The 20,366-nt window shown below is 41.0% G+C and overlaps 1 protein-coding gene across 1 annotated transcript; it reads right to left on the minus strand.

The window, feature by feature from the left end:
* Positions 1 to 345: 345 nt before the first annotated feature.
* LOC109986322 (chondroitin sulfate proteoglycan 4-like) lies at positions 346 to 19,947 on the minus strand. Its single transcript, XM_065965753.1, has 22 exons — positions 19,789 to 19,947; positions 16,622 to 16,785; positions 14,851 to 15,969; positions 14,295 to 14,702; positions 14,089 to 14,210; positions 13,579 to 13,687; positions 11,894 to 13,222; positions 11,154 to 11,246; positions 10,506 to 11,003; positions 10,233 to 10,367; positions 9,667 to 9,852; positions 9,341 to 9,523; positions 8,880 to 9,056; positions 7,902 to 8,100; positions 7,425 to 7,556; positions 6,575 to 6,750; positions 6,246 to 6,441; positions 5,917 to 6,088; positions 5,121 to 5,502; positions 4,360 to 4,512; positions 2,906 to 3,484; positions 346 to 2,703 (listed from the first exon to the last, which is right to left on the minus strand). The coding sequence occupies exons 1-22, from the start codon at positions 19,916 to 19,918 to the stop codon at positions 1,564 to 1,566; spliced, it is 7,782 nt and encodes a 2,593-aa protein (XP_065821825.1). The 5' UTR covers positions 19,919 to 19,947; the 3' UTR covers positions 346 to 1,563.
* Between the last annotated feature and the right edge of the window lie 419 nt (positions 19,948 to 20,366).

Raw genomic sequence — 20,366 nt, forward strand, 5'->3', positions numbered from 1 at the left:
TATCTGACACCAGAGTTCACAGACTGCAGGTCAGGTTTCATCACTCGCAGCCTCTTCATTATTTAGACCAGCCTCTGTCTTCTCTCCTCATTGCTTTCATTTTCTTTTTAATTGCTGTTTGTTCAAACAATGTAATTCAATGATGATACATGGCTATTGTACATAGGCTAATATTCTGAATCCATAAAGATATTCTCCAGAAAATACTGTAGATATATATCACTGCAAAGGTACATGTTCCTTTAGGGGCTGAACAAATCAAATTATATTGAGATCAGGATTTCCAAAGCACTTAGAATGTGCAAGAAAGAAAAATTTAGTTAAGAAAAATGAGCATGTGTTGTTGTATATGTTATGGGGCGTACAGTATATGGGCCATAAGAGCTGACAAAAATGACTCACCTTTGGTTCCTGTGAAATCCTTTTTCCCTCTTTGCTCAGTGAATGGATCTGCTGGCTGAGGTGTATTTTTTATGGCATATAAAACCTACATGTAGTTTATGTTCGTGTCACACTTTCTTTTTTTATCTATCAATTTCTTTTAGTCCATTTAATATTTTATATTTTCAGCTTTGGAATGTGCATTAACGGTGCACATTTTGATTTCATAAATATATTTAATTCAAAATAAATATTTACTGGTGCATAGCAAAAAAGAGTCTGACACAAAGGGGTCAAATTGACAAAAACGAAGCAACTGAGTAATTTACATACTGTAATGTAATTGCATTGCAAAAGGAAATGTAAATAAATACTGCATGGACCATCTGAAACAGTAAGCTAGCAGCTCACTGCTTTAAAATAAGTTTGTGTGCATGGACTTGAAAGCTTGCAGTTCCTTCAGTCCCATAGGAGACAGTCACTAAGAAATTCATGGTTTTCAAGCAGCAACATGTCAACTATGTATTGCAAAATCCTAAATGAACGCTATCATTTACAACTTGTACTAACGCACAAATACGCTAAGCTAAAATGAAGCTACGATTAATCTGACAGTAAAGGAAATAAAAAAAACTTTCTTGTTCAGCAGCAGTCCTGACAATATAAAACTATATATACAAGAGCAATGAAAGTTATAACCAGTTTAATGAGGAATCAGACAAATGCAAAGAATTTAAAATGCACACTGACAAAACACTGAACCGTCTCGGACTACCCGTATGTCACAAATTACTGACAAGTTAGTAACCAATGAAAAATACCTTGAAAAAAGCAGCAACAAACTGCTGCCTATGGAGTAAAAATGGATTCTGCTTACGTTGAATAGTACCTCACTCCACCTTGGTATCTGGGTAGCTTATAGATGGAGACATAGTTTTTAATGACATTGTGAAAGCAACTAAGATTCCAACAGCTAAACTTGGTTTTGTAAAAGAACAGATACAATGGCATTCATGCATTCCCTAAAATAAGAAGAGGAAAGAAGCATCATTGTGTCCTCTATAACTAGGTCATGGTTGGTCAAATGTGCCACAGATGACTAAGGAGATGCACAGATGCCATTTATACAGTTCTCGCCAAAAATACATCTCTAAGGCACAGTTTTTCCTTGAAATGCTTCTATCAAACCCAGTACTGGTAGCGTTTAAGAGATGGAGTAGGGGACCCTGTTCCCAAAGATGTCTTATATCCTGCCTGGACAGCTGGCACTGCTGTTCTAAGAGGTATATTATACCTTTCTTTACTGTTCATCAGATCACCTCCAACATTTCCATCATCACCTGCTCCTTCGGCATCGAAGGGCCCCCAGAATGTCATCCCAGGGGCCAGACTCCTTCTTCTTGGGGTTATGGGCACCCTGGGGGAGGTAGGGCAGCTTGCAGAGGCTAGTGGAGTGACCACCACTGAGGGCATGGCCACACTTCTCTCAGTCCGACCCAGGCAAGGGCTGTCCTGTGTGAGCTGTGTGCCCGCAGCGAGCTGCTGGAGGAGCCGCTGTCGGGCCTGTTTCTCCTTGCGTCGTCGGAACACCAGAATCAAAACGATTAGGATAACGATGAGGAGCAAACAGGCCAAAAGTGGAAGGATAATGAGGAGAGGGTCAGAGGAGGGGCGAGGGAGGACCTCGACGTGTACCGGTTGGGTGTCAGGGGGGTCTGCTGGACCATGTTTGTGTGTGAGAGAAGGAGTTTTGGGTTGTGGGGCAGGACTGTGATCCCCTCCTGCTCCTTCTGCACTAGTCCCTGATCTATTTCCATTGCTCTCGCTGCGCGTGTGGTTCCCCCATCGGCTGTGATGTCTGTGCTTGTGCTGAGTCCTGTTCTGGTTCTTGGGTGACAAAATGCGAGGCGACACACCCACCCTGACCCTGCCTTGCGTTGTCGGATCCTCTTGTCCAACTCCTCTCCCCTCTGTGGGAGTGGTCTTATTGTGAGTCGGGAGACGGTTTGTGTGTTCACGATTTGCACTTTCTGCTTTGTTTGAGCCACTCGGACCGTGATGCATCTGGTGGTGGGGAAAGATGGCGAAGTGAAGCTCGCCCTTCGCTGGTTGAACGTTTCCCGCTTTCAGGAGAAATGTGAAAGAGTCATTCAGAGGCGTGGCGGGGGCGTGGCCTCGAGCTGTGTTGAGTACTGATTTGTTCCCATTGGGCTGGTTGTCACCGTCACTCAGAGTCTCTTCAATGGCGATCCGGCCTTGCACCACATCTCTGAAGGTAAATGACTTCAGGACCTCTGAGGGTTGGTTGGGGTCGTAGGTGATCTGCAAACACACAAGCACAATATTGGCAGTAAAGGCTCTGAGCTACTCTTTAGATACTCTTTGAATCATTATGCTAAAAATGTTTCTGTTCAGGGAAGTTATGCTTTCAAATATCTGTGTGTTGAACTGAGAGGAGAACAAACAGCTGCTCAGGAGACAAACAGGAATCTCACATGGTGTGGCATGCCACTTCAAACTTTACCTTGACTAACTTTCCATGTTTTGGTGGGGATAGAACCTCAAAGACAGGGTCAGCTCGGCTGATTCTTGCCAGCTCAGAGGCATCCATCATGGCTTTCCCCAGTTTCACAGCGACACCGCTGGGCACTCTAACCTGCTCCCTCAGGTGGATCAGAGGCAGCACAGTTACCTTCATGTGTGCTGTTACATTTCCATAATCAACACCGTGAGATGATGCCGACACCAAGACTTGGAAGCTGTCCTCCGATTCGCTGAGTTCAGTCATGTGATAGACTACGCGGCCAAACAGCAGGTCCTCGTGCCAGAAGGTCGTCACTTCGTGGTCGTTTATAGCGATGCGTCCATGGCGAGGGTGCGCTGTGACCGTGTAGGTGATGTTGGCCCTGCTGCGACCATTGGTTTGAGCCGCAAGCTGGTTGGTCGTCAGGATCACAGCAGTCTTGCCTTGAACCAATGACAGGCCAGTGTTGTTCACCACGGAGACAGAGGGCTTTATCACCTCTAGACTAAAGAGTTTGTAAAGTGGACGATGATGACCGTCGGTTACATTGAAGTAGAAAACACCAGCTGAGGGCTCACCCTGGCAGAGAAAGCAAAGAAAGGATAGAAGAAACAAAAGATACATTTTTAACTGCAGGTCTAAAATAGTTTTAGGAACTGAAATTTAACTCCATACAAGGTCTCTGCTCAAAGGGATGTAATTATACAAAGCTTAGGGACCCTTTCCTTTTTTTGTATTTTGCCTCTATTAGATAGGAGAGCTAAAAAAGGCCAAGGTCTCCTCTGAACCCAAGGCCGCTGCGACAAGGGCCACAGCCATCGCACACCGGGTGCGGCACACAACCGTCAGGCCATCCAGCTCTCCAATACAGTTTTGCTAAAATGTACTGCAGTATGGGGAAACACTTACACAGCTAGATACAGCATTATGCATCAGTAAAATCAGTCTCTATGCTTTCTGAGGTGTAGGAGTCGAGATTTTCAGCTGTGATTTTCTTCAGAACATTTTTATTGACGGGATGGGTGTAACCTCTGTAAACCTGTGCAAAAGATTATACAAAAACTGATTTTGATAAAACCAAAAATAAAACTAAAAATGTAACTTTGGTAATTAATGGAAGCTACAATCTGAAGCTTTTTTAGCTACAGAGATTGACTATCCCTGAACCACAGCGTCTCAATTTGTAAGAGTTAAATGTGTTGGCTTTGGTGACCCCTTCTGGCAGTTTCAGTGCACAACATGATTCAGGTTTCTTTTTGCAATACATTCAATTGTGCAATATGAAATCAATTTCACAAACATACCCATTGCAATTTAATAACAATGCTTGATTATGCAATTCTATACTGACAGATGATGTACGTAAAGGGCTTCAAACGGACATCCTAAAGCAGACACGTGTAAAAATAAATAAATACTGTGGTCACATCTCCATCAGTGGACTGCTTCCTCACCTGCTGAATAAAGTGTAGCCGGTTATGGTTGACATCATACTGGGTGAAAGAGGTCACTGGCTCTGGTCTCTCTCCCAGCGTCAGGTAGCCGTTGTCGGGCTTACTGATCACAAGGTAGTGCAGCTCCTCTGGAGGGGTGTCATGATCCTCAACCTGGACATGTTGATCGACAGGAAAGTGTGTGTGTGTGTGTTAGAAGTCTCAGACATGTCAGTCCTGTTCAGGCATTGTTGCCAGAATTAAATGTGTTATAACAAAGACTATCGTCCAGATCGGCTCGTTTGGTAAAGTGTCTTGTGAAAACATTTGTTATGAATCGGCGCTACACAAATAAAGATTGATTACTTGACATTTCATATCGAAATATTTGTTTTCTCAGTCATGCTGAGCTTAAAAACCCATCCTTTATCTCAAAAATAATATTTTTTTAGTAAGAGTTTGATAGAAAAAAAACCTTTACTTAACACCAGATTCAAATTTAGCTTCAAGCTAAAATCTTTTGGAGGAATTCTAGAGATGATGAGGATTCTCTTGAATGCCATGTATTTTCAATTGTAAAAGAAAGCTATAAATATTTGTAAAATAAAACATCTAAGTGTGCTAGAAAGTCCCCATGGATCATTTGAAATCATTTAAAAACAATCGTGATTCTAAAAGAAAAGCACCATTTAGAAAGCAAGTACAATTTTTGTTCCAATGGCACTTTGCATAAAAGTAGTCAAGTGTATCAGCGGCACCTTCCCTATTTCAAACTCGCCCACCTGCAGATTGTCCGGTCCAAGAACAACTCTCTCTCCCACTACAACCTTCATACTGGGGTTTCTGCTTCTGAGGAGTGGCGGCTGATCGTTGACCGGTGTCACCGTGATGTTGAACGTCTCCGTCACCGCCCAGCTGTCCTTCATATGATGCTGGGAAAGAATGTCGAATGACGAAAGGGAGGACGATGATGCTGAATGGGGAGGGGATAAAGAGGAGGAGGAAGAAGAGGGAAATGTAGATAAAGCGGATAAAGACGACGAGACATCCAAAGGAGCCACCCAGGCACGGAAGGTGAAGCTGTCGCTTATTGTCTCTGAGTCATCGTGGATGTAAGTGATTCCAAACTTGTTTAGGGTGACCTGAGAGAAATCTGGTTTATTCCTGAGAAAAACGAAAAAAAAAAGGACAAACGTATTAACATTATTACTTCATTTTAAAAAGATTTTAAAAGTACAAAAACACACCGATGAATAAGTACAAAAGTCAGACAAACACGAGTCCAATACTTGTTGAGAGGAATTGTCATATGTCTCTGGTAAAAGGACTCTTCTGGAAAGTCTTTAGAAGTTTTAGAAATCCCACAATTCAACATGTAGCTGATAATCATGTTTACAAAGGAACTTTACAATATATGTTTTTTGAAACAATAATAAGGAAGTATTTTCTTACGCTAGTTCCATTGCCTTGTCTGTGTTATTGTGTTCAAATAATATATTTGTCCCTGGATTTAATATGACTCATTTTGAATTTCATTTCCAGTTCATTAATGGAGACGCAGATGAAGGACCCGAATACCTGTTGAGGTTGTGTCCTCTTAGTGACAGGGCCCCATGGCGGGGCAGGGAAATCACTCTGTACATAATGACGTGGTCTTTCCGATAGGATTCTGGAACTTTACCAAGGAGATTGGAGGCATCAAGTTTCGACCTGTCAATCATCACCCTGCCTCCCTCAGCCACCACAGCACCTGAAGGATGGAAACAAACACCTGAGTGGTCCTCCTGAACATATTTGTTTAATTAAAAGAGGAAGAATCTGAAAAAAAAGTAATCGAGTATAGTTCCCATTTTTAGGAGTTTCTTTCTTTGGAGTGGACATTTTTGGAACAAACAGCCAAACAGTACCTGCATTGTTGAGTAGTCTGGTCTTGTATTTAGAGTCGTCGTGATGTTCGTTGGCCTGGTAGGAGATTAAGATGCTGAAGGTGTGCGGAGGAAGGAAAGCAGGAGGAGAGGACACAGTGAAAGAGAAGGAGTCTGCAGCTGACCATCCCACCAACTGTGGCTTGTTCTGGTCATAGAAGATTACTCCATCATTCAACTGAAAGACAGAGACAAGCAAATAAGGAGGGAGAAAAAGTTAGTTTGAGAAGAGTAATCAAAACAAAAAGATTTCAGGATATTGCAAAGCCAAACCACAAACATGCAATGCTCAAAGACACACAGATCTGTACCATGCTTTGTGTAAAAACAGAAATGTTGAGTGAAGAGTTGTCGGGCAAACGTTGGACCAGGCGACCCAGTTTAGGAGGAGCTGTCACTGCAAACACCACAGAGCGGTTTCTCCTGATGTCGATGACATCATTAGTTACGGCCTTCAGCTCCTGCTCAGATATGGGGGTCACAGAGCCTAAAAAGTGAGAGGAGAAGCTTTTAAAAAACATGCTTCTGTCTCACAGGACGGTGTCATGTTGGAAACAGGACGCAGCCTTGTGAGAATCATTTTCATTGCCATTAAGAAAAGTAAATTGCTGTTTTCTAAAACCTTTAATATATTAAAATGTGAAAGTAGATTCTTTATACAACATTATGACACGATGTTCTGAAGAGTCAAGAGATAATATTATGTCAGTACTTTATCACCACAGGCCAAATTGTTAAGTTGCTTCCAATTGTGTTGCTGACAAGTACAATTGTTATTAAGCTGCAATACATGAATACATGAATAGTATGTTGCCTTCATCAGGGTCATCCAAGACCTCAAGCCAAAACGCGTCGGTCTCATAAAATTGACAAAGTTGATCTTTATAATATAAGTGTTGATGGAGCATTTTGATCTCTTCAAGCCTTTCACTCTTAATGCACCTTGGTAGTTGGTGAAGTTGTGTAAGAAAATCCTACTCTACCTTTATTTTAAGAGAGATACATCTAAAAAACAATCACATGCTGGTTCATAAAGACCACCGGTTTGCTTTTGATTACAGAAATAGCTCCTTAGTAACATCACCTAAAAATCAGTGCTTATGCTTTGGCTGACCTTTAGAGTCAAGAGCTTCGTGGCACCATTCTTTTGTAAAGTGATACCTGGTAAGACCTCCATCTGACGATTTCTCTGCAGGGTAAGGACCAGAGAGTGGGCGGTTGTGCTGAAGATCTGGCGAGGGGCGATATTCACACCATCGTTTACCTGAAATTGAAATCCACCCGACAAAGCACCTACACAAGAATAGATCAGAATCAGGAAAGCAATGGGTTTTTTTCTTCATTCGTTGTTTTTAAATGTTCCATCTTTAATCCTTTTTCGTGCAGTGTTTCTTTGTAAGTTTTCCCAACTAAAGTCAGACTGAAACTCTAAATACCATTTATTGTTGTGTTTATGCTTTTCTATTTTCTTGTATTTCTTGGTTTCCTCAGGTTACCCCATGTTTAACATCTCTGGGATATTCCCTTAGGAAGGTCTGTAGGAACTCATGAGGAAGGGAAGGTCTGTGACTCTGTAAGTACTGTATGGACATCGAGATTGGGTCACATCACATACCACAAATATTAAAACACGCTCACCGCTGTGCACAAACACCAGTTGTCCAGTTTGAATGTGATTCTGAGTAAAGTTCAGGATCGGTCTTGAGGGGGCGCTCTTCAGTGCCAGATGGCCGTTGCTGGGTGGGGTGATGATGAACTCTAGCATCTCCGGTGGAGTATCTGAGTCCTCTGCACCAAGTTCATCATGGGTGATCTCTGTCACTGAAGCCATCCACACCTGAGGACACGAGGGGGAAATAAGGTAATTCCAACAAACATGTTACAGAGGTCCAATTCTTTGCCATGTTAACTTACCCCTCTGTTGCCCTATAGAGGAGATAAAATATTTTCAGCCTCTTTTCAAATCTGGCAATATTATAAATTCACACCAAAAAACATTATTTTTCACCTTAAGTGTGTTTTACCTAAACTTGAAATCCATTCATAACCACAAAATCTTCTTTGTTCTCCAAAGGTCATATTGACATTACTGTTAAAACCTTCATCCAATCATATCATGAAAAAATGACCATCTATATTTTTGTTTTAAATGTATAATACAACTAGGAGAGCAGTATCACTCTTCTTATTTAACTCTGTTAAAAGAGAACAATATGGTTTTATGAAGACAATTCTTGAAAGAGTTATGAGGGTATTTTTGTGTCAGTGTAAAAAAATCATGTTATTTTAACAACAAATGATACCAATGATAACCAATATCTAAATTGATTTTATTTGTTTAAAGAAACAGACCTATAACGTCTGATTTAACGTACAGTATTGAAGATACCCATGCATCATGATATCCATGTGAGTTAACATCAGTCAGTTTATTCTTCTCATCTATTTTCTCATCAAAAGTCACAACTTACAGTTTATCTGTTTGCTGTTGTGTGTCATTTTCAACATTAGTAATCATACATTATCCATTAAGGATAAGAAAAATTACACATTGAGACTCCAGCCCTTGGTCAGAAAACACTCATAATTCTCTGGATGCACATAATCTCTTCCCACCTTCAGACCTTTGTTGGTTGTAACAACAGGAGTCTCATCATTGACAGGCGTAACGTGGATGTGAACGGTGCAGGGCAGACTGTGCTTCCTGATTTCCGTCTGATTGGCTACAATGGTAAAGTTGTCTCCCTGCGTCTCGCTGCCATCATGGATATAGGATATGTACTCTCGTTCCACCTGGAAACAGAAGTGAGGACGGAAAAGATTCCAGCAGAGGTTAGATAGTCTGATGTTAAAATGCAACCACAAATCAACCAAAACAAAAAAGAGACAAAACTAAAAACCTTACATGGTTACTGTTGCAACAAAATGCTGCTCTGTGAAATTGGCATGGCTACTAAACAAACCTTTATTGAATCACTCTTTAAGACTCCTCATATCTTCCTAATTACCCATTGAATGAGAACAAGAGTCCACTCCAGAATTTCATTTGTTTCCTTATTTGTCTTGCACAGTCAAACCTCAGTGTGAGTGAAGGCAGTGATGGGCATTCCCGGGATCCGGCTGTGCTCCAAGTGTCCGTGTCGCGGTGGAACTATGACCTGGTACAGGAAGTTCATCCCTGAGAAGTGATGATTGGTGACCTTGATGACATCTGAGGTCAGTGGCAGAGATGACCCCTCATCAAGGGTCAAGTCAGATACCTGTAGAATGACCAACAGAGAAATATTAGACTGATTGACTTGTTTGTTGTTGGCTTGGTTGAGTTTGTGAAATTATTTTTAACACTGTTAATTTTTATTAGCATTTTTTGTGCTAATTGTACTCCGACAGATCCATTTGTTACCTGTAGAGGAATCATGATAGGTATGATATCAACCTCCAGCCTGATGGGTCCGACCTTTGTCATCCCATTGGTCGCCTCCAAAAGAACAGAGTCGTTGACACTTCCTGCAGCCTGATGGTGGTAGATAATCAATCCCTGGTTGAGATCCTCCTGAGTAAAAGAGTTTGTTTGCTGCTCTCTGATGTTCTGCAATGAGGAACAGAGTAGATAAACCCATCAAAGGCTGTTTCTGTTTGAATACTTTGACAACTTGAAGTTTAAGTATGGTGCATCAAAGTGCAGAGTGAACAAAAATATGCTGGGGAGGGACATGTGACAAAAGACTGACTACCCACTAACACCAGAACATCTGGTGTTTCTGTAATCATGGCTAAGTCGATGATCAAGGAAATAGACTTTTAAAGCCTTTCATCATGTATCCTGCACCAGCAGATAAAGCCTTTGAACAATACCTGCCAAGCAACAAATTGCAGCTGGCTTTAGGGTGGGGCATTTCCCTGTCTCATCTATTGGGCTCTAAACCTTAAAAAGGTGGGATACCATTTTGGCTGTAGAGTTGGCTTTACTTGATAAAAGTGCTCCTGTTTGCCTTCGTAGGTTTGTTGCTTGACGTCGGGGGAAGACCTCTGGAGGAAACCCTCGGTGGGATGACTTTGAACGAAAAAAAATATCTGTTTGGGCTGGCTGTCCTCGTGAACCACCTGTTCAGTCAAAACAGTAGATTTAAAAAAAATTATTTGGGGGGGGAAATAAGAGTATATTATACTAATGTATTCTGTAAATCTTAGAGTAAAAACATGTGTGGTAAAATGATTAATTGGTCACAAAATGGTCATTACTTCTAAGGTATCCCTGCTTATGGAGACATTACTTCCCTCAGTCACCAGCAATGGACGGTTACTGATGACTGTTGGTGGTCTTTGGTGACTCTCCAGGTAGATTTTTACCGGCACCCCAATGTCAAGATGCACCTCCCTCCTCCCTCTCTCAGGTCGCCTCTCTGTGCTCTTCTCCTTTGCTCTTGCAGTTACATTAAAATGATCTGATAACATTTGGCTGCCATCATGTTGATACACTAGGCGCCCTTCTGACAAATCTCTCTGGGTGAATATCGTAATTGGATCTGTTGCTGCAACACTCTCACGATCTTCATCATTGAAGAAGAGCAAACCATGTTTAGGTGGAAGGAAGACCTCAAATGTCACTTCCTGCGGGTCTCGGATGTCAAGGTTGCTGAAGACACTGAGGTTGGCTGAGGTCAAAGTTATAAGCCCCCCTTTCTGGACAGTAAGGCCTGTGTTGTTCTCAGTCTGAAGGTAAGGATCCTGGGCAGTCACCTATACAAGCCAGTGGATTGCACAAATGGACAGGAATAATTAGTATATAGCAGCAGTCAGTAAAATTCAATATCAATAATACAATATAACTTCAGATAAAAACAACAAATAAAACAAATAAAAATACAAGTTTGAAGAAGATATAATCACCTCCATCAGTGTTGACACGTAATGTTTCCCATCTGATATGAAAAGGACAAATCGCCCAAAACTCACTCCTCTGTGAACAAACAACACCTTTTTCTGAGAGACAAAGAGAGGAGATTTAGCCAGAGGGAGAATCACCAAGCTTGAGGAAATAAATATCAAATAACTTAAGGAACACCACCACGTTTCAATAAAATACTTAGCCAACCATAACGATAGAATCACAATACAGCAATTCTGCTGTAATTGATAAAGGCTACTGTATGATATCTGATTATCTGAAAATTGCATATTGGCCCCAAAAATGCAGGATTGACATATGTATGCACTGAAGTTTGACCTCTAATAATGATATATTGTAACTTTTTTCACCCCTGTGTGACATTATTCTGCTGCCTTTTGTAACTTCACCTGTGTTAACATTACCCTCATTCATGTCATAAGCCACACTGTGACAAGTCATAAAGTAGTGACATAGTGCGTCAAATTTAAAGGGAAACTTGTTTAGATTCCCTTTTTTTAAAATAAAATCATCAATACCTGGCAACAGCGATTCAATAACAGAGTCACATGAGGACAGTATCAATGATTTGTCCCGCCCTTAATATTTGGATTGGTCAGATATTGAGGATCCCACAAGGGTCGCTTACTTCATAACACAGACATATCTGAAGGCTTCATTCTACATTATAAGCTGTATTCTACAGGATTACCAAGAACTTTTCAAGATGAATCATCCTTACCTGCTCGAGGTCCCGCTGTGTGAACTCGTACAGCTTGTGGCTTGGATCACTGGCCAGTACCAGCTCACCCATGGGAATTCCCCTCCGCGTGTACACCAACCAACTCTCATCAAAGTCCATGTCGTCATCCTGGTAACGAAGGTCACTCAACGTGACCAACCTCTGCCCATAGCGGGCAACATGGAAAACTTTATCCACAACCCTGACAGGTCTCTGGTCATTGACAAGCTGCACAGAGATATTAAACATGTGTTCGCCTGTGTTTCTATCCTCCTTCTTGTTAGTGTGTTTGTGGGGTTTGTTGACCATAACTTGAAATGTAAAGGAATCCTGCTTGGTCTCACTGTCATCATGAACATACATGATCCTCTCCTCAATAATATCCTGATTTGTGAACATCACAATGTTGTTGTTGATGGAAGTGGAGTTGGAGAGGTTGATCCTCCTTAACTGGCCATGTCTGGGGCTCACACTGACACTGTATTGAACCTCCAGGTTACCTGTTGTGTGAGTGAACAAAATATCTTTATTGATGACTTTTCCTCCTCCTTCCAGGACTGAAAGGCCTGTGTTCAAAACTGTGATGACTGTCAACTCGGCTTTAATGTTGATTCTGAAGTCGTACGTTGTTGAGTTTGCGTGTTTAGAAAACACCTGATAGCTACACGTGTCTCTTGTACCGTAGTGTAACCTGTTGAACAGCTCGTACTTCACCAAGCCATCTGTAATGTTCTGTTGGCTGAAGGTAGACCTCCTTTTCAGGACTCTGTTATTCAGGTACAGCTTCCCTTTCTTTGGTAGTGTAAGCAGTCTAAAGTAAAGGTCACTCTCATTGAGTCTGACACCCTTAGAAATCACATGAAGGTTTTCGGGTGTGACCGCCGTACTTAGAACACCATTGACCTCCATTTTGCTTCGTGTGACCTTAAAGTGGATACACCGAACCATGACTGGGAATACAACCTCATTGGTGGCCATGGCACCAACCGTGATTTTACATTTGAAGCGATCAGTGATGTTGTGATGAGTCTGAAGGCCATGGACAGTGCTGACATATCGGATCCGTTCCTTCTTTAGAAGGCTCTGAGAGAAAGAGGTTGTTGATTTCCATCCGCCATTGGAGTGCAAACGCTGGAGCTCACCATATTGTGGCAACTCTGTGATGTCATAGCGGATTTCCACTGCCTGATTAGCCCAATTAACTTGTACAGCGAGGTTCATGGTTGTGATGACGGAGGCTTCGCCTTGGTTCATCTCCAGTCCAGTGTTGTTAACCACTCTGAGTTCCAGTCTCACAGCCAAAATTCTCAAAACAACTGTGTTGCTTAACTGTGAAAAAGAGAAATAAAACACCAGTGGCGATGACAGAAGATATAACACTCGAGCAAAGTAATTATAAAACCGTATTTTAGGCAAGTTACTATTCCTTCTGTCCATTGTTAACTCTAACGGCTAGCCTAGTGCCATATTATGCTGCACGCAGGCACAAGGATGCTAACAACAGCATGCCAACATGCTTAAAATAAAACATTTCTTTGAACAGATGTTTTCTATTTTCACAAATTCTGTTATGCTAACATTTGCTTTATATGACTAAGTATGAACCACAACAAGATCTGACAGGAATAACCTTTCTTAATGTGATTAAAGAATTATTGCGTTTGGGAAAGCGTCTGCTTACTTACCTTCTGTCCATCGCTGACCCTAAGTGCCAGTCTCGAGGTTGAGAGGCCAGTGTGGACAAAGCTTATCTTACCATCCTCAAGATCATTCAGAGAGAACAAATTAATTGCCCTGAAAGATGGATACAACGATATTAGCTAGCACGTCTGGTTCTGTTTCCGACTCTGCTGACTACCATTATGCCTCCAACTTTGCTCTCTGTAAAGGGATTCAGGGACTCATGATAAATGAGACATCTGTGAGGTAGCAGTAATCACGTAAACATACTTCTATTGGCTCTGCATGTTATGAACTGTTGTAAAGGTTAAGTCGGCTAGTGGTATCTATCACCAATTTAAAAATGAATAGGATTCATTTAAAACATTTACACATCTTTTGAAGCTAACTTTGCCTGAGTTTTTAACCATATATGTATGCAGTAGACAGTATAAAAGCGAATTCTATATTGGTCTGATTGGCTCTAAGAAGATTTGGGATGAATTTTAAGCCTTATAACAAGCACCGGTACAAACCTGCCAGGGTAATCCTGGTGCTCAAGGTGTCCAGCCTCAGTGTTGAGGTTTCCGAGGGAGCTTAACATCAGTTCTGAAGAACTGCTGTCAGGGTCCAACACTCTCAGCACATCTGTTGTCAGCTGGGGAAAATGTGGAAGTATGACATTTCATTTTCTAGACAACACATACATTAGCATATCATTCAAGCAGTCTGCTGTAACTACCTGTCTTTTGGACTTTTCTAGAACAGTGAAAAGATTTCCCTCTGGGAGGCTGAGCACAGGTGCATCATTGACAGGACTGATGCTGATATCAAACCGATGCAGGCGGTTGCCCTTCAGAAACACAGGAAGCTTCCTCTTATTGTTGGAGAAGACTGAAAACATGAAGAAGTCATGCTGGTCTTCTGACCCACTGTGAACGTACATCACCCGGCCCTGCCAAAGGTCCAACATACTGAAAGTCTGATCAAACTCTTCTGCTCCTAGAGTCCTCTCCTCCTGTGTATCACTTAGAATCCCATCAGTGTATGGACTGAGGTCCAACCGGAGCTGGCCATGTGCAGGCTGCCCCTCTATGCGGAACATTAACTGAGCTGGATGAATGCCAAATTTCCGCAAATCCAGATTTACCTGGAATGGAGAGCAAATGGGGAGTCATTTATACATCAGCCTCATCATATTAAAAAGGAAAGGACTTTGATATTAGAAACCTGTGCCAAATCTGAAAGGAAAAACTACAAACTAAAGTAACAGATTAATCAGAGATAACCAGACCTACCCTTATGTGTTTTGGCTCAAGTGGTGCACGGCCTCCCTCTACCACCTCAAGCTTTCTCAATGAAAAAAAGTTAGGGTTCTTCTTGTTGTAGGTAGTAGGTTGAGTAGTTGTTACATCAAAGTCTTGACAATCTGTTGGGCAAATGGTTGTCACTGCATCTGGAGTTTGTTGTGTCAAACAGCCCACAGTGATGTCCTTGGTGATGACTGCATTAGGTAGGCCTGTTCTTTTAGCGTTCACCCTAATTTCTCGGAGGCAGCCTTTAAAGGAGACTCCACCCCCAGCCAGTTTCCCTCCAGGTACATCTGACATCAACCCAGCTCGCCTTGCTTCTACACGGGCTTCTTTGTTCAGTCCTCCGAGAAAAAGGGGTCCATTGAGCTGGATGACCTGCAGCTCAACACTCAGATTGGCCTGGACCAATTCTTCATCCACTTTAAGATGGACACTGTGGGGCAGCAGGTGCAGCTTAATGGGATACCAGGTGGGGTTTCTCTGAACATTTGTTAGAGAACGCAGCTCAGTCATACTCCCCTTTCCATTTCCTAGTGTTGCAATCAGGTGACCATCACGTAGTTCTATGGCAACAAACTCTCCCTTGTTCCCAGAGCTATACAGCACCATGCCATCTCCTTCTCTTGCAGAAGGCTGCAATTCACATTCAAACACAGCCTCCTGTTGGACCTCCCATGGTGTGAGAGATATAAAGGCTTTGGAGCTGAAAAAACTAACAGAATCTTCTACTGTGGCAGAAAACTGTGAACTACAACCCAGAGAGACTTCATGAACACTCTTGTACCCAGAATAAGGCCTAAGAGTGGACAGCAAGTTATGTTCATTGAACACAGCTTCGTCTATACAACCTCTAAATCCAATAGAAATGTTGAGAAGATTTGGTTGCTTGAGTCCAGCTGCCCCGCCAACAAAAAGTCCATCCTCAACATTGAGCCTCAGATCTGGTCCTGGCATATGGAGGCTGGTATGAGAGTTTCGGTCCACGGTCATATTTACAGTGTGATGGTCGTGGATCAGCTCCAAGTAGTGCCATGCTAGGTCATTAAGATGCATGCCCCTTTCTGAGTGTAATGAGTGTTCACCTGATCCGAGGTCCAGACGTACCTGAGGCATGAAAGGGGCAGGAGGGAAAGAGCAAGGGAAGGCAGGAAGGAAAGGTACATGAAATACAAATCTAGTAAGTCAAAGCAATACACTTGAAAGCAGACATACAACACTGATGCGATGTTGAGTGTGCCAAATTATGACTGTAGATTGAAAAAACAGTCAACTAACAAAAATGCAACTAAACTATGAGATGAGCAACTCTGTGCCCTGTGTTTTAAGTTTACATCAAACTATTGCAGCCTTCTCCTTATCCTGGGTCATGAATGAACTTGTTCTGAGATGAACCCAGTGCCACTGGGTTATTTTTTCACTTTGGGAGTAATCTGACACCCAGGTGTGTGAGTTCAGACTTCTCTCTGGTTCCCCTTGGGATAGTAAAAGCCAATATGAGGTAGAATGGCCCAAGGCACAAATATTTTATCCTATGTTGATGGTGTAAGGAATCTTTATGAGGTCTTACTTTGACTCATTTGATGTTATTAAATCTCAAATGGTCTTTCCCCAGAAAAAAAATCAAATAGTCACATCGTAGTACTCTAATGTAATGATTAACTTATTTGCCTTGCTTATTTTTTCCCATTGAGAAATAGATTCCCGTCAGTTGCTTTTCACAAGTGTGTTATTAATCCTAGTTGCAGTTTCTGTATACCTGCAGACGCCCAGATATCAGCTCCAGCAGCAAGAAGTCTCTACGTCCAGCGGCCAAAAAAAGAAGCCCTGTCTGACTGGAGGTTCGAAAACGTACATGGAGCAGCGTCTGAATGGAGGCTTCCACTGTCCGTAGATGGATGTAGCCATCACCATAGAATGACGCTATAACAATGAAAAAAGTGAAAGGTGAAAAGTCAAGGTTGAAAATGTTTTCCAAGAATGTGTGTAAAGTTTTTACTGCATTCTAATGCAAATGTGGAGGGTTGAGATGGTATAGACCAATAGCAATGGCAGATCATTTGGTTCTCATATAAATAAGCAGCTTTAGTATTCCACAACATTTTTGGTAATATGCTGTCACAAAGTAACACATTTGAAATCGAATGGAATTCCACGGCAATGAAACCAATGATAACATAGTGCTGCATACAACGCTTTTGTGTTTCAAGAAAAACATCCCAACATCTCACAAATAAAAAGAACATTTTAGCTAAGGATTTAATTCTGCCAAGGCTGTTCCATTAATTTGTAGACTATTGACTGGCTTGTCGATGTGGTGTCTACTCTGCACTTTACACCTGTTATCCGAATTCAATTAATGACAGCTAATGCGTTCTGCAGCGGGTCATCTGATGCTAATTAGACTTCCACCATGACCCAAATTGCCCCATTTGGACATAAATACTCTGGGAAGCACAAAAAACATCACGTGGCCAAATTGAATTGAATAACCTACTAGTTGACTTAATGTAATTACAAATATGTAAATTGAAATATAAATTAGGATCATCATTATGTACCTTCAGTCTAAATATTAGCTATCCATCTATAGCTAGTTTGAACAGGGAATAGTGCAAAAATAAATAGCCCCCATTCATGCTAGTGACTCATTGAGGCTGTGTTCAGGCACAGGGCTTATAAGAGTGCAACACACAGATGTCTATTGCTAACACGTACCAGGACAATGCTGAAGTTTACTAGCTATATTTATACAGTAGTAGTCATCATATTAGTGTCTGTCATGCTAATGCTTATTAGCACTAAACACAAAGTAGGCCTATAGCTGAGGAGGGTGTTACCGGCCATTGTTTTCCAGGTACTCGTCACAAACCATTATCATGGATAAGTTACAATTTTAACCTGAAGAAGGCACTACTAATTGTTCAATGATCACCCAAGCATTTATAACTGACCTCATCTCTGGGGAAACATAAATGACTTTATGGAAATCCATGTCACCATCATGGTGCTGATGGTGAGATGGCCATGAGGTTTCTAAAATCGTTAGGATACATTATCTGGGAACCACAAAGGTCTTTAGGTCATTGGAGAGTGGTTAGATAATTTAGTCTGGACTAAAGTGGTGGAGCAGCTGACCAACTGTCTGTCCATAGTCATGTCCTGAGTCTTTCACTTATTGTGGCTTATAATACATGAGGCAGTACTGCTGTCCTTCATTTTTTATGTATGGACACAAACATAGGTTATGCATGACCAAAACTTTATTTGTAAGTTTATATATTAGTTGGACCAGATCACACCCCCACTTCTCTGAATCTAAAAATCAGTAGTCTAGATTTTAATTGATTTGACCCATTTGAGCAGCAGTGTGGGAGCACTCTGTCAAAACGACCGTCAATTTGTGGAAACCTTCTCGCAGCAAATACAGGTCAGAAAGATGACGTGTGCATGTGTGAGAATGGTTGCTGAGAATGTCTTCTTCACTTCTAAATATTTTTTTCGTATATCAGACTCTTTCTGTCTTTTCTAAAAATAGTTAATTGGCATGTAGGGGGAAAAAACAAAGCAGAGCTATTTGATCAAAAACATGAATCACAGAAGCTCCTTCCTGTAAATAGGAATACACAGTCAACAGTGTAATTACATAAAAGCCAGTAATTCATGATCCCACACCAAACAGATAAAAAGTCAATCAGCAACAAAAGCTTGACTTTCACCATCAGGGAACTCATAACAATTTAGTGTTTTGCCAACCGTGTTTCGCATAATGTTGAAACTGTTTTTCCTGCAGGTAACATAGCTACTTGATTTGCATAACAATTTACAAAGTTTTCTTTTTATTTAAGGTAAAACTTTTTTTTTTTTTTTTAAGTTTGATATTTGATATTTGTAAAAACAAAAAAAAGTATGAATACAAAAATAATGTAGTGTTGTATATTGAGAAATTTCTACCAGAAAAATTATAAGCGTAGTAATTAAAAAATATATTTATAGGTGTATTAAAAGGCTGCATGGTCCCAGTGAGAAGTCCTCGGTCAGCAGGCCGGCCCAGCATGCCACTCAGCATAAAGCCTCTAAGCCCACAGCCAGTATAGCCTGTGTGCGTCCATCTATCTGTAATCTGCCTCAATGATACCATTGAACATTGGATTATTAGTAATCGCCCTTCCGTCACAGCTCGAATATGGAGAAAGGTCTTAAATGCTCTGTCATTAGCAGGTATTAAGAAATAGACATATGACACTGTTTGGAGCTATGCTGATAGCCATGAGATGTTATTCATGCATTTTTTAGGAAGAGATAATATGGCATCAATTTGGACTCAAAATAAAATAAATATTGCTTGCGTTGTAAATAATGAAATGTTTTTCCATAAAGTTAAAATAAAAAACAATTTAACAGGTTTAATACTTGCTTTAGGCAAATTTTACAACCGCACAATATTACATTACCAAATTATTTACACAATTTTAAACATAGTGGTAGCATTTGCAGAGCAATGTGACAACCTATCACTGCCAAAATTAACTGCAACATTCCAGCCAATACATTATCCAGCAGTCTAATGATATAAGATTGCCTTTAACATTAAGCTGCTTATTCACAAAGAGATGTAACTTAATCAGAGAGTGTGTAACAGTGATGTTGCATTTCCAACTTTAGCTCTCTCTTTTATGGCAAATCTTAAGAAGGGATTTGATTTACCTTTAAAGAACAATAACATTTTGTGTATGTGTATGATTAAATTACACTTAAATATGTTTGCACAATAAACTGTAATGTCACATGCTTTTATGGAGAAAAACTTCTGCACTTACAAACTTATCCATCACAACAATTCAACAAATCAGCCATCTTAAATAAAGCATCAATTTTAGTTGCAACTTTGGATCAAAGGGAGAAGAAGCCTTTGCAGTGCCTTACCTCCATAAACTTGTCCTGTGGAAATCAGCAGAAGAAGAAACAGATCAGCTACAAATCTCCCCATTGTTAGTAAGGACACTGAAATCTTGCATTTAGTTAAGAGCAACATCTGGCTGCTTGATTCTGCCATTCATTGTCTTTGCAATTCATGGCTCAGTCATGCTGCAACTTAATGTCTGTACTTGCTTTGCTTGCTTTGGCGCACAGCCTTTAAAATATGTACCTGTGCTTGTGAACACAACACAGAGAGGTAGAGCTCCTCCCCCTGACCCTCCCCTTGGCTGTTGTCCTTAGTACTGAACATGAACACCAGAGGGAGGTGTCATTACACAAAAAAGAGGCGCTCACTAGAAAGTGTAGCAGACAGTGAGTTTTTGTTCACAGAGAAACCTCGATTACACTTCATGTCTATGAAGACTATCAAAGGCTGAAAAAAAAACCACATTAAGTAGAGTAGGATTAATAGAATAATATGAGTGGAACCAATCCTTTTCTGAGCAACTTTTTCTGCCGTTTTTCTGTTACACATAAGCATGAAGATAAGCAGCACTTAGAAAAGAATACAGTTCATTATGTAT

Source organism: Labrus bergylta, chromosome 17 (genome assembly GCF_963930695.1).
Source record: "Labrus bergylta chromosome 17, fLabBer1.1, whole genome shotgun sequence".
Lineage (NCBI taxonomy): Eukaryota > Metazoa > Chordata > Actinopteri > Labriformes > Labridae > Labrus > Labrus bergylta.